General features: G+C 35.7%; 1 protein-coding gene across 1 annotated transcript in view; it reads left to right on the plus strand.

The window, feature by feature from the left end:
- Nucleotides 1-13,689, plus strand: part of LOC126249796 (uncharacterized) — a 74,334-nt gene extending 60,645 nt beyond the window's left edge. The window contains exons 7-9 of the mRNA XM_049951484.1: nucleotides 1,664-1,876; nucleotides 3,380-3,452; nucleotides 13,531-13,689. Of these exons, the coding sequence (XP_049807441.1) occupies nucleotides 1,664-1,876; nucleotides 3,380-3,414 (248 nt within the window). The 3' untranslated portion in view covers nucleotides 3,415-3,452; nucleotides 13,531-13,689. The remainder of the gene's footprint in view (nucleotides 1-1,663; nucleotides 1,877-3,379; nucleotides 3,453-13,530) is intronic.
- Nucleotides 13,690-13,949: the final 260 nt, after the last annotated feature.

The raw sequence follows: 13,949 nt of genomic DNA on the forward strand, positions 1-13,949 counted from the left end.
TGACATCCTGGTGGCTTGTGGGAAGTAATAGTATTCATCTTGTAGTACAAGTACAGAGTTGGTGATCTGTATTTTGATATGACATATGAGTCCTTCATTAATAATCAAAGAAACTTGGATGTAATGAGGCTGTTTTCTCACTCTTACTATCCACAATGTACCATCTGGCATTATATTAGGATCCAGTAAGACTCCTAGGTGGTGCGAGAGCTGTGAAGGTGTTCTGCCACTTAACTGTCCTGAATAAATTGCTTGACAATCTTGTAGTTCAGGTGATTTGCACGTCCATTGCAGTGAGGCCACCTTCTCAGTTTTGAAGTTGCAGGTAGCTAGAGGTGACAGAATGACATCACTGACAACAGATGAATGGTCTCCAATATGACACAACTAGGAAAAATATTTCACAACATCATGAATGATGTTATGCAACAAAAATGGATATTCTACAGCAATGAACCAAGTTCAGGCAGAAATGCTGACAGTTTAAGTAACATGTGCCGTACTGTAGGAACATTTGATCAGGGGAAGTTGTAGTGCATAATGCAACTGATTGTGTGCAGTGTGGTTGGTAAATTGGACACCTTCATGTGTGACCTGGGTGGCCGAGGAAGAAACAGGTTCATCAGCTCAAAAACCAGAGTGGAAATGCAATTGGAATCGTATGCTGAAAGATCTTAATCATGCTCTATAACATGAAAATATGATTCTGGTCCATGTACACATGTTTGTAACAGTGTATTTTGATCCCACTCTGTAATGAACTCAACAAGGTCTGAGGGATGTGTCACATTAATTTGAAGCACATGCTACATGTGGTCTTGCACATGAGTGGGATGTGAAGTGTAACTGTTCTCACTATTTACCTTATAAATAAAGTGTTCCATATTGTTTGTTATGCCTGTTAGAATTTCATTGTGGTAACAATGTGACAGAAAATGTAAATACATAGTATGGAAAAATGAAAACAGATATAATTTATTGTGTAAATAAAGGGAAGAAGTTACAGAATGTAATTATGAGAAAACAAATAACAAGGAAATGTAATTTAGAAAAGAGAAAATATGAATGGAGATCTAAGTAGGTAACAATATTTTAGTAAAATAGTACAGCATAAATGGAACTGTGACATGATCCATTAATGATCTCAGTAACTCAAAAAAAGTATAGTGCAAAAATATAAGCATTATAGGTCTAGTGACTCATATTATTTGCTTGAACAAAGTTGATTAACATTTATAACAATAACAGAAATTCCAGGCTGGAAAAATATGTAAAATAAGGGAAAGGCAACAACTTACCTGTTGATTTGTGTGTGGCACACAGAAACATGCAATAGGAAACAGTTAACACTAGCTTTTGAGCTCTTCCTCTTTTTCTAGTAGCAGTACACACATTAACACACATGTGTATACTCCAACTATAAAAAGAGCAAGAGCTCAAAAGGTAATGTTAACTGTTCTCTGTTAGATGTTTCTGTGCACCATGCACCAATCATCTATAAATAAACATATACTTAGTTCTTGCATTCCATTAATCCTCTTAAAATACGTTTAGCAGAAATTTCAGTGAGTGATCATATCCTACAAATAAGTACAATTATAATTATGATTTCCTTAGAAACATAAGTGATAGACATCATTTCATCTAATTTTTCTGCCTCCAGTTCTAATAACAGATGGCATCAGCACAACTGATCCAACTCCAGCTGCTGACACATTGAAAGCAAATGGAGATATTGTGTTTACAATTGGTATTGCTGATTATCAGCGAGATCAGCTTGAACCACTGTCTACAGTTTCTTCAGATGGAACTCCCAATTTCTTTGGAGTTTCAAGCTTTGAAGTGTTCCTGAAGATTGCACAGTACCTTAACACAAGTACGTTTTATTGCACTTCAATATAGCATATCCATTTTTACAACTTATTTGTTTTTTTCTAATTTAAGACACATCCATAAATGAAAGTGTAATGGGAAGCTCTTAAGATACAAAAATGCGAACAGCATAAAGTTTTTACAGCATTATACATTGATATTCATCATCAAGTGTCACTTAATAGACATAAATGAAGTCTCAATAGATTTTCTTGAAACTTTGAATGTTAGATGCCTGTTTTTACCTGCTTTTCCTGTCTTTAGTTCTCATAATGTTCATGTATTCATACAAGGATGCAGCATGATTCACATCCACTGCATTCATTATGTTATCTGTACATAAATTTTATAGAGGCAGTCTCTGTTAAAACTGATTATCATTGGCAAATTTCGAGCTATGATTAAAACAAGTCAATCTTAATAATGCTGAACTACAATGGTTGCTAATGTTTTTGATAAAATCATGGAAAGAAGTACTGATGACAATTTTCACTCTGTACTTGTAGGTAAGTAGTTTTCTTGTTTATAGAGCTGAGCATTAATAAAGATAACAATGCTCTATAGAGTGTCACTCTACAAATTAATTCACAGTAGGAGTTTCACGTCATATTGTAAAGTAGGGGTGACAAACCTTTTAGCTTACCTGGGCCCCTGGGCCACATTGGAAGAAGATGAGTGTTTTTGGGCTGCACATAATACACTTAACACTATTAATTATAACCACTAAGAAAAAAGGAGTGCCTGGGTTGAAGGGCTGATTTTTTGCCCCGGTCATGTGATAGATACTCACTTCTTGGGCTGCAGTGATACTTGCTATGGGCTGCATGTGGCCCATCAGTTAGGCATCACTGCTATAAAGGAAGATGTGTTGCCTATTGGAATCTTCCTTTCATACGTTTGTAATTCATCATGATCATACATTCAAAATACTTCAAAATTTGAATCATGTAGTACCATTAGTGTCAATGACTGATATTACAGTGCAAGATGATTTATATTTCTATCAAAAATCAGAGGGCACGTTTTAGAATATAGATGTTCACATGCTTAAATTCAATAAAACAACTTTTTCGGAAAGAGAAAAGTGGAATTGTGGTTAATATATTCAGCATTCATTTTGGTGAAGCGGTATTGAAAAAAATTATTCTAACATTGCCAATCTGAAGGGTATCACCGTATGAATAATGTTAAGAATATGCTAGATACTGCCTGAAGGTGAACTCCAGATTTTAGAACTGATTATGGCCATAGTTGAATATCTTTGTAAAGGAAACATCACCTGCAGTCCACATAATTAAATTACGATCAAATACTACCACTAATTTATTTCATTAATTATCATCTGTTCACTTAAAAGTTGTCCACCTTTCAGTAGTATAACAAGGGATTCATTTCTTTGAAATGGATATTTTAAAAAAATGTTTTATTGTATATTAAATAATTAATGTTTCTTAGACTATGGATGCCCTATTACACTTTATGAAAGTGAAATGAATTTTCTTTGCAGCTTACATTGACCAAAGCCAGATAAACTGCAACTAATCCAACAGTTAACACTGCTATTTTCCTTGAACTTACACGTAAGTAGATCTTTTTGCAGATACGAGTTTGATTACGATTATTTGTACTTTAATACGTGTTTTTATCAGTAATGTTACAGTAACAAGCTGTTCACTTATTCTTGGATAAAACAGTATTTCTCTGTGCCCATTACTTGTAGCCAAGAAACTGTGATGTATTAGGATTTCTTGGTACCAGTACATAAGAAACATTTTCACCTCATCTTACTTAATACCATACGTACATTTATTTTTGGTGGTACTCTCCAAAGGAAATTACTTTCTGCTAATTAGTGTCATAATTTGCCCATGATTGTCTGTTATCACAAATGGAAGGACACATGACACCTTCAATTTCATGGTTACGACTTAATATGACATACACACAAGTTCATTTCACTTTGTATTAATTCCAAAATTAGGTAATAAACTTTCTGTCAAAAAAGAGAAAAGAAAAGAAATAAACAGAGAGACAACACCAACTCTTTACACTGTTCCTAAGATTTTTCTGGCAGTTACATGCATAAATTATATAGCTTAACTCAAACAGTCTAGGATCATTATTAAATCTGAATGTTAGTAACATCTACGTAATTGTGGCACAGAAAAATGACTTAAGTTTGACACCCAATATTTATTTATTGAGACTTTAATGAGCTGTACTGTATGCTTAAGTTATTTATGTACATCATACTACAGTATTTTCAATCAATTACAGTACATACATACTAGTAATAACAGGATTACTTATTATTTATATATGTATTCCTCTACATTATAAAATTCTTTTTCCATTAAGTAATCCTTTAGAAGTTTCATAAGTGTTCTTTCACTCATACTGTATTTTAGACTCTTGGAAAGATGCTTTATCAATTGTACACCTGAGTATTGAGGTCCTTTTTCAATAGCTCTCAGTGCGAGAGATATACTTGTCAGCTATCTTTATTACCTGTACCATATGAATGAACATCTGTTTTGTTTCTAGTAATGTATTGCCTTTGATTAATGAAACTGTTGTTTTATATATATAAATGAATGGAAAAGTTAATATTTTTACAGTATGCAATGCATTTCTGCATGAATGTGTTTGTTTTTTAATTCAAAATGGTCCTCATGGCCTTTTTTTGCAATACAAAACTTCTCTTCATGTTATTGCTTTAGGATTTTCTCCTAACACTAATTCCATATTTGTAAGTATGGTTCAAATAGAGCATGGCACATTACCTTAATCCAGGAAATGCAAACTAGCCTACACTCTCACCAGATTTAGCACTTGATGACTTTTATGTGCAGCGAAAATTAAAACAAGAAGTCTAGAAAGAAGTACAAATGACTTCTAAAGACTTTAAATGTCATCTAATAGGGGCTGTGCTGTGATAGATACAAATGAAATTCAAATGCATGACTTTATTTACTTATCTACAAAATCAAGTTTGTCATATGGAACACATGTTCCTTCAGTTGTTGAAGCAACACATAACATTCTGTTACAATATTTTTTATGTACATGCACTGTAAAGGACATAATATACATACCTATTTGTCAAAATAGTTTTTAAATATCTGTGTACTGTAGAGAATATATTATATCTATCAGTGTTAGAATTAATTGTAAGTTAGTACCATAACATTCAAGATTATTTCATTGTAGACAAAATTAAATTTAAATTTGATGTAAATTGGCCTCCATAAATTCAGTAACAGAACTAAAACAATGATGGGACATTATAGTGGTTACATTCTTCCTGAATGATTTCCTATTACTTTTGGTTGAGCAAGGAAATTTATTATAAAGTGTGCTGTCTATGTGCCTCATACTGTCATGGAATTTTCTTAGTGCCTAGATTGTTATATGAATGTTACCAATACCATGGGTGTGGTGATCATGCAAATTATTATTTCTGTAATCTTGAGCTTTCCTGGTGAATTGACTGTTGTACTGTTCCCAGGTGTACAGCAGAGTGCAGTCATCTTTGTAACAGGATATTTCAACAGCATATCTTTCTGTCACCTTCAGGTGATACCTGTAAAATGAACATCTTCACTAAATCCCCCCTCCTTTATACCATGATCTCTTCCCATCCCTTCCCCCACTACTTGGCCACACAATGCGTTGAGTGGAGTGGTGGGCGGCTGGCATCACTGAATGCTGGGCATGAACCCCAGTCTCTCCATGCTTCTGTTGCCCCTGTCAGTGTGGAATTGGCTCTTGGTCAATGTTGTGATTTTAGTTGGCTGAGCACTGGGTTCCAAGCTTTGCTTAGGGTATAGCCACTGTCTCTGTTGATCAGCCCGTCGACCACTTGTATTTCAATAGCGTTCTCCAGAACACAGTTCCAAAATGACAAAGGTTGTCTTAAAACTTCTGTTTTGCAATACTTCATAGAGTCCCCTGTAGCTGGGCAATGTTCTACAACCACAGCTTTTGTTGGTTGCTTATGTTCAGTGTGCTCCTTGCATCTTTCTGTGACTGTCTGCCCAATTTGCCAAATGTAAGATTTACTGCGTTTAAGTGGAATTAATTCAACACCCAGTTTAGAGATACCCAAGTCATCTTTCACCATACCTAATAGTGCATGCATTTTCAGGTGTGGACAGAAAATCCGTTTAATGTTACATTAAGCCAGAATTCTACCAATTTTATTTCATACCTTTCCAGCATATACCAGATATGCCAGTGTCCTATCCTTCTCATTGTGTTCTATTTTCTGGGCCTGTACCTTCTGCCTGAATGCATGTTGGATTTGTCTGAAGGAGGCTATTGAAATTCAAGTGGCCGACAGGCTGATCAACTGAGACAGGGGCTACACCCTAAGCAAAGCTTGGGACTCAGCACTTAGCCAACTAAAGTCACAGTGCTGGCTGAGAGCCACTTTCACGCACAACAGGGGCTACAGAAGCACTGAGAGACCGGGTTTCGCATCCAGCCTTCAGTGGTGCCATCCCACCACCACCCCACCCAACACGTCATGCGACTGGGTAGTGGGGGAAAGGGTTGGGAGAGATCACACCATAAAAGAGGTGGGATGTAGGAAAGACACTAATTCTACAGGTATCACCTGAAGCTGAAGGCAAGGTATGTTGTCAAAATATTGTGTTCTGAAGGTGACTGCACTCAGCTAGGCACCTGAGGACAGTAAAAACAGGCAATTAACGGGGAAAGCTTAAGGTCACACACCATATTCCTCTATGGTTAGGGGATATATCAGAGACTTAAGAAACCCAATAAGCTTCATGACAGGAAAGGTATCTACTCAGCTCTTTCACCTTCCTGATGAGGTGTTGTGAACATTGCATAAGAATTGCCCATTATAAAAAAAACTGTACCTTGCGGTGGGGCAAGGTCGGTCGTCTGCTTTTTTTTTTTTTTATCGTTCAGTCCACCTACCTCAATAGGATTCGTGCCAATGTCCCTTCACTCTGTGGTAGCAGATACGTGCTAGGCAGTGTAAAGCAGCACTGATGAAACCACCACCTAATACCTACCACACAGAGGCTGTGTAACTCCAGTTGAAAGTCAGTTCCTGAAAGTTCATGATTAAGAAATCGGCCATTCGGGATCTTCAGTCTACTGCAGGAAAGTGTTTAAAATTAGATTAACTCTGCTTTTTATTCATACTGAAAAATGTGAAATGGCTATCAAGTCCGTATTTAATATTGTAAAAAGTTATCATTCAAAGTTCACTGTCTGTATAACAAATATTCACTCAAAAAGCAGCCAGAATTTTAGTAAGTCTGACCTGACTAATTTTCATGTTCTATAAGTCACAGACCCACAGCTATTTGCGAGTTAAACATTCAGTCATTTCAGTGGTCTTCTTCGTAAGAGATGCTTGCCTAAATATTCCATACAGAGCATAAAACATGCCATGTAGAGTTGTTACTATGACCAGAAAGTTCACACGCTCATATCTCTCAAACTATTTAATTTAGAAACACCAAACCTTCATTAAAATGTTTGTAACTCCAGTTGCTTGAGTTACAATATGTTCTAACTGAAATTAGCTCGCTATTTCCTTATCTTCCAGAGTATTTTTAAGGAGCAACATGACATTGTGTTATCCATAGCCCGGCTAGCAAGCAACTCTTCTCGAGGTACTCTCCTATATGCCCACTCCTCTTTTCCTACAAGAACAGTTTAATTCTGATTGTCTGTTGATCTAAAGGACCAATCAGAATATTGCTTCCAGATCATTCTCATGGCAAATCTTGCCTTATCCAATCACTAATTTGATGGTAATTAATGTCAGCAAAACTTCAAATTCTTGTGTTTTGTTTAATCAAAATAAATGAAGAGCAAAATATTATTCAAATTGATAAATAAACTTATTTTGCCTCTAATTTCCATTCTGGCTACTTTTCTACAAAAGCATGCACACACCGACATACGTCACCTGAATCGTGGTTGCAACATAACTTTCCCATGGTTTGTTTGTACAAGGTTTTACATAAAATTAAATAATAAATTTTAACATACGTCCCACATACACTCTCTCAACAATTCTCATGCACTCACACAGCAAAATATAATCAAATAATAATTTTGACTGATTTTTGTATTATGTAATGCACAGTGACTAAAGTTTTAAAAAGAAAATTCTAATTAATTGATTTTTATGCAATGATAACTTTGTAATTGCTTCTAATGATAATGAAAGTCAATCTGTTACTGTTTCTAACTTGGTTTTGAAAAACAAGTGTAGGTTTTAGGAGTTTTAGGTAATTTTCTTTATCTCCAAAACTATAACAAATAAAAATCTGGGATTTTGACAGCAGCATTCCATTAATAACAAAAGGCTGTGCACCAAATTTCAACAAAATAGGATAATAACTAATATAGATTATTTACATTCGTAGAGGGTATGAATCTTCATATCTATTGAATGTTGCGCTATGCAGTTCTCTTGGTAGGCAGCGTCAGCTGTGCTGTGAGGAAAGCGCAAAAAAAAAAATAGCCATCCTGCAGCCACCATACTAGATGACTGCGTGCCTTACTGCAACAAATGTCATCTCGTGATAACTTGCTGTGTTAAAATCTGCCCACTGGATCACAAGAAGAGCTAGTCTGGCTCTAATAAGGGAGAAGATCAGGTACACAAGTCAGTAACTGGACACAACATCTAAGGAATTGCTCACACTCCACTTATATATGGCTCATATAATCCAGATACTTGGGAGTGGGTTGAGCCATTTCTTGGGCTCATACAGATAATTCTCAATGCAATGCTAATACCAAACAAGTCTCCATGTTTGAACATCTGGATGCAAGATAGCAACAGCCACACCAAGAGCAATGACGAACTGTAATCTACCTCATAGGGATAGAGATTGAAGATGCGGCAAAATCAGTTCTGGAAAAGAAACTCAATTCCACACCAAAACCAACTGCTATATCTGTTGCAGGTGTTATCAGTGGTGTAGAACTAGTAATTTTTACCCTCCTCAGTGATGATGCAGAAGAAATATGTTGGGAAACACGGCATATGCCGACCTGGCATTTATCTTAATCCAAAATGAACTAGGGAAACTCACACTGACTATATATGCAAGAAGTTTGCCTGAGTCGCCTAACTGATATTCTGAAAGCAGTGAAACATATTTTTTCATTTCTAACAGACAGCCAAACTTAAACTTTCATATATTTACTTTTGAAAGTGCTTTCATAATGAAATAATTTCATAAAATTTTCATCCCATATCTCACACTCTTGCATTTCCAAAAACACAGAAACATGTATTATTTTTTTTATTTCTAACTGAAAAGTCACATACCAATTTATCACAGATGTAGCTTTAAAAATGCTTTAATAGTTCCTTTAGTAATTACCGGTATTTATTTTCAGGAAAACTTTCACCCACTATTTTAACTTCCTCAGTTGTTGAATTTTCAAAAATTCAGAATCATGGTTTTTTTTTTAATGTCTGGATAAGTAACAAAATACCAGTTTTTGCAGTTCTAGCTTCGAAATTGCCTTAATACTGATATATTTTCAAAAATCCTGCACTATTTCACCACCTTAGGAGTGTAATTTTGGACAATACCTTCTTGAATGATGCCTGATCTATAAGTTCCACACTCTCTCCACATTTCAAGCACCTATCCTTAGTGGTCTGCGCTGAGCAATGATGAGTTAGTGAGTCAGTATCACCCCTTAGGGGATGAATTCCCAAAAAACAGTGAAACACATATTTCTTCTTTTCTAACTGAGAAGCCAAACACAAATTTTCAAAAGTTTAGGTTCAAAAATGCTTTCACAGTAAAAAAATTTTCATAAAAGTCTCATCTCTTATTTCACCCCCTAAGAACCCAAATCTCCAAAAGCTGTAAAATGCATATTCTTTTTATTTCTAACAGAGAAGTCAAATAAATATTTTCAAAGATTCAGCTTCAAAAATGATTGTATAATGAAATATTTCCATAAAAATTATCGTCCCCTATTTTATCCTGTTATGATTTGAACTTCTAAAAACAGTAAAACACTTTTTCATAGGTTTAGCTTTAAAAATGCTTTCATAAGGAAATATTTTCATAAAACATGTCATCCCCTATTTCACCCCCTTAGGGACTTAATTTCCAAAAACTCTGTATCACCAATTTTTTATTTTTAACTTTGAAGTCAAATACCAATTTTCATATATGTAGCTTCACAGATACTTAAATAGGTCTTTAATAGTGATTTATTTTTAATAAAAATTTCACTTGCTATTTCAACCCCACAGTGGTTACATTTCTGGAAATGCTGAAATACATATTTCTTTATTTCTAACCAAGAAACCAAACACCAATTTTTCTAGATCTAACTTGAAAATGTCCATAAAAATAACATTTTTCGAAAAATATTTCATCCTCTATTTGACCCCCTTAAGGGTGAAAATTCGAAAAATCCGTTTTTAAATGATGCCTACAGTATAAGATCAACACATTCTCCAGATCTGTAATTTCTGTCCTTAGCAATTTGTGCTGGGCAATGATGAGTCCGTGAGTGAGTCAGTCAGTTGGGAGATTTCATTTTATATATAGAGACTGGACTCTCTTTTTAGGTGATTTTCCATATTTGTTTGACACAAATTTTGGGCTGGTTCCCAACCTTCATGTCAAATAACTTTATTGCATTTTTCTGATTCTTTTAATCATTAATTTATTGGACAATTCAATTTGCGTTACTCTAATATATTGTGAACTGGTGAGGTGAGTTATAAAATTGTGAGGAGATAATGTCGAAAGAACAGTTAGACAGTTATGTACTCACATAGCGTGATATATACACATTGAATGTCAACATTGTCTGATTATAATACATGACATTTAACAATACATTTTTTTTGCTGAAATTAAAGGTTTTACAATTTTAAATTTGGCAATAGTTGTTTATGTCACAAGATATTCACCCATACTGTAATAACACTTTTGAAACAAGTAATTATGGATAACTGTATCTATTAACAGTTTGTGTATCTTTTAACAGTTTGATGTTGTCAGGTAGTTTATGGTTTGTATCCTGTTTGTAGTAGACCATTTTGTGTCAGTGTCATGTATGCATACTGAACATGTGTATCCTGTTATCTCCTTATGCCATAACTAATCATCATCTGGTTTCTAGATACAAAATCACTGCTACCTTTTATTATTTTTCTGGTCATTATTATTACTTGCAAAATACACTACTGGCCATTAAAATTGCTACACCATGAAGATCACGTGCTAAGGACGCGAAATTTAACCGACAGGAAGAAGATACTGTGATATGCAAATGATTAGCTTTTCAGAGCATTCACACAAGGTTGACACCAATGGCGACACCTACAACGTGCTGACATGAAGAACGTTTCCAACTGATTTCTCATACACAAACAGCAGTTGACCGGCATTGCCTGGTGAAACGTTGTTGAGATGCCTCGTGTAAGGAGGAGAAATGCGTACCATCACGTTTCCGACTTTGATAAAGGTCGGATTGTAGCCAATCGCAATTGCGGTTTATCGTATCGCAACATTGCTGCTCACGTTGGTCGAGATCCAATGACTGTTACCAGAATATGGAATCGGTGGGTTCATGAGGGTAATATGGAAAGCAGTGCTGGATCCCAATGGCCTCGTATCACTAGCAGTTGAGATGACAGGCATCTTATCCGCATGACTGTAACGGATCGTGCAGCCACGTCTCGATCCCTGAGTCAACAGATGGGGACGTTTGCAAGACAACAACCATCTGCACCACCAGTTCGACGACGTTTGCAGCAGCATGGACTATCAGCTAGGAGACAATGGCTGCAGTTACCCTTGACACTGCATCACAGACAGGAGCGCCTGTGATGGTGTACTCAACGACGAAGCTGGGTGCACGAATTGAAAAACGTCATTTTTTCAGATGAATCCAGGTTCTGTTCACAGCATAATGATGGTCGCATCCGTGTTTGGCGACATCACGATGAACGCACATTGGAAGCGTGTATTCATCATCGCCATACTGGCGTAGCACCCTGTGTGATGGTACGGGGTGGCATTGGTTACACGTATCGGTCACCTCTTGTTTGCATTGATGGCACTTTGAACAGTGGACGTTACATTTCAGATATGTTACGACCCGTAGCTCTACCCTTCCTTCCATCACTGCGAAACCTTACATTTCAGCAGGTTAATGCATGACCACATGTTGCAGGTCCTGTACGGGCCTTTCTGGATATAGAAAATGTTCGCTTGCTGCCCTGGCCAGCACATTCTCCAGATCTCTCACCAATTGAAAACGTCTGGTCAATGGTGGCCGAGCAACTGGCTCATCACAATACGCCAGTCACTACTCTTAATGAACTGTGGTATCGTGTTGAAGCTGCATGGGCAGCTGTACCTGTACACGCCATCCAAGCTCTGTTTGACTCAATGCCCAGGCGTATGAAGGCTGTTATTACGGCCAGAGGTGGCTGTTCTGAGTACTGATTTCTCAGGATCTATGCACCGAAATTGCGTTCTAGTATAATATATTTCTCCAATGAATATCCGTTTATCATCTGCATTTCTTCTTGGTGTAGCAATTTGAATGGCGAGTAGTGTATATAAGCATGGCAGTAAAAGAGTAGCCTACAGAACTTCTTAAATACAGGCTTTCATGATCTTATGGTAGCAACACATTATGACTTTATGTAGCTTTTGCAATCCTCTTTTGTGACATGAAACGAAGGTTGGCGGCAAATGAGATTCCCCAGAAAATTACTCCATATCAAAATAACGATTCTGCAATGGAAATGTACACATTTTTTATTGTATTTTTTATTGGCAGCTAGAAAGAATTTTTATGGCTTATTTTTTATATATTATGCGTCCATACTTCAAGGGGCAACTACATCAGGCCTATAAATATTCCCGAAATCTTCACCATTGCCAATTTGTCTCATAAACCCCATGCTCTGTTAGACACAATAATGCCGTATTTTTTAGGTCATCATTTAAGAGAAGTTATATTTCAGTTACTGGTTCTGTACACTTCACAGACAGACAGTCCTAGCAGATTTCCTCCCTTATGTTGACTGATGAATGTTGTGCTAAGAAAATTATCCAACTACAACATTTAAGACAATTGCCAAATTATGAAATAAAAAAAATGAATCCTGTGATAATAACAAAATTTTAGGAAGCAGAAGAAGAGAAAGAAGTCCCAACAAAAATCAAATAATAATCTGCAGTAAAAGGAGTGGGTGATATATATACACCTCTCCAGTTAAAACTCAAATAGCTGTTTAGCATATAAAACCTTATAAGCATTGTACTTACAGAAAAATATGGTAGTACTAATAAATTTCTATTGTTATGTGATGTAAGAAACATTTTTATTTGCTCACCTCCTGAAATATCTTTCTAAATTTATACCCTTATCTACAAAACCATGAGTGAAACTGAATGAATAATTATTGGGTTTTTTTTCAAATATCAGAAAATTACAATACAAGACTTGCATTGGAAAATTTGATTTAATTCAACTGAAATTTCAAAATGAGTGAAACAGGAAATGCATCAGTTTACAGTACTCTGATTTCAATTTAAAAGTGACCAAAATTTATTAACTATATGTCTGTCGTACAGTTTATATATTTTATGTTTTTCCTTACAGGTTAGAAGCTGAACTAGTTCCTCTACACTGGATACTTCCATGAGATTATGATGTACTGTGATCTAATCTAACTTTCTTGATGTATAATTCATTGGATAGAATAACATTGGTTTGATTATGCCTTGCATTTATGTAATCCATTGATTTATAGCTGATATTCTGAATGGTCTGTTTGCTTCATGAAATAAAGATGAATTTTTACTGTTATTAAAGATAAAACTATGTTTCATAATTCACAAAACGTTATCCTTTTTGTCACACACTCATATTATTTTATAAATTTTACAGTGGGGGACTGCTAAGGTTGCTAACTGAATTAAATAGACAACTGCACCCAACAGACATTTCCTTTGCCTCATCCTTGGTCCTCTTAACCACTTCATGGTTGTCATTTGTTTTCTGACTAACATTCCTCCCTA

Source organism: Schistocerca nitens, chromosome 3 (genome assembly GCF_023898315.1).
Source record: "Schistocerca nitens isolate TAMUIC-IGC-003100 chromosome 3, iqSchNite1.1, whole genome shotgun sequence".
Taxonomy (NCBI): domain Eukaryota; kingdom Metazoa; phylum Arthropoda; class Insecta; order Orthoptera; family Acrididae; genus Schistocerca; species Schistocerca nitens.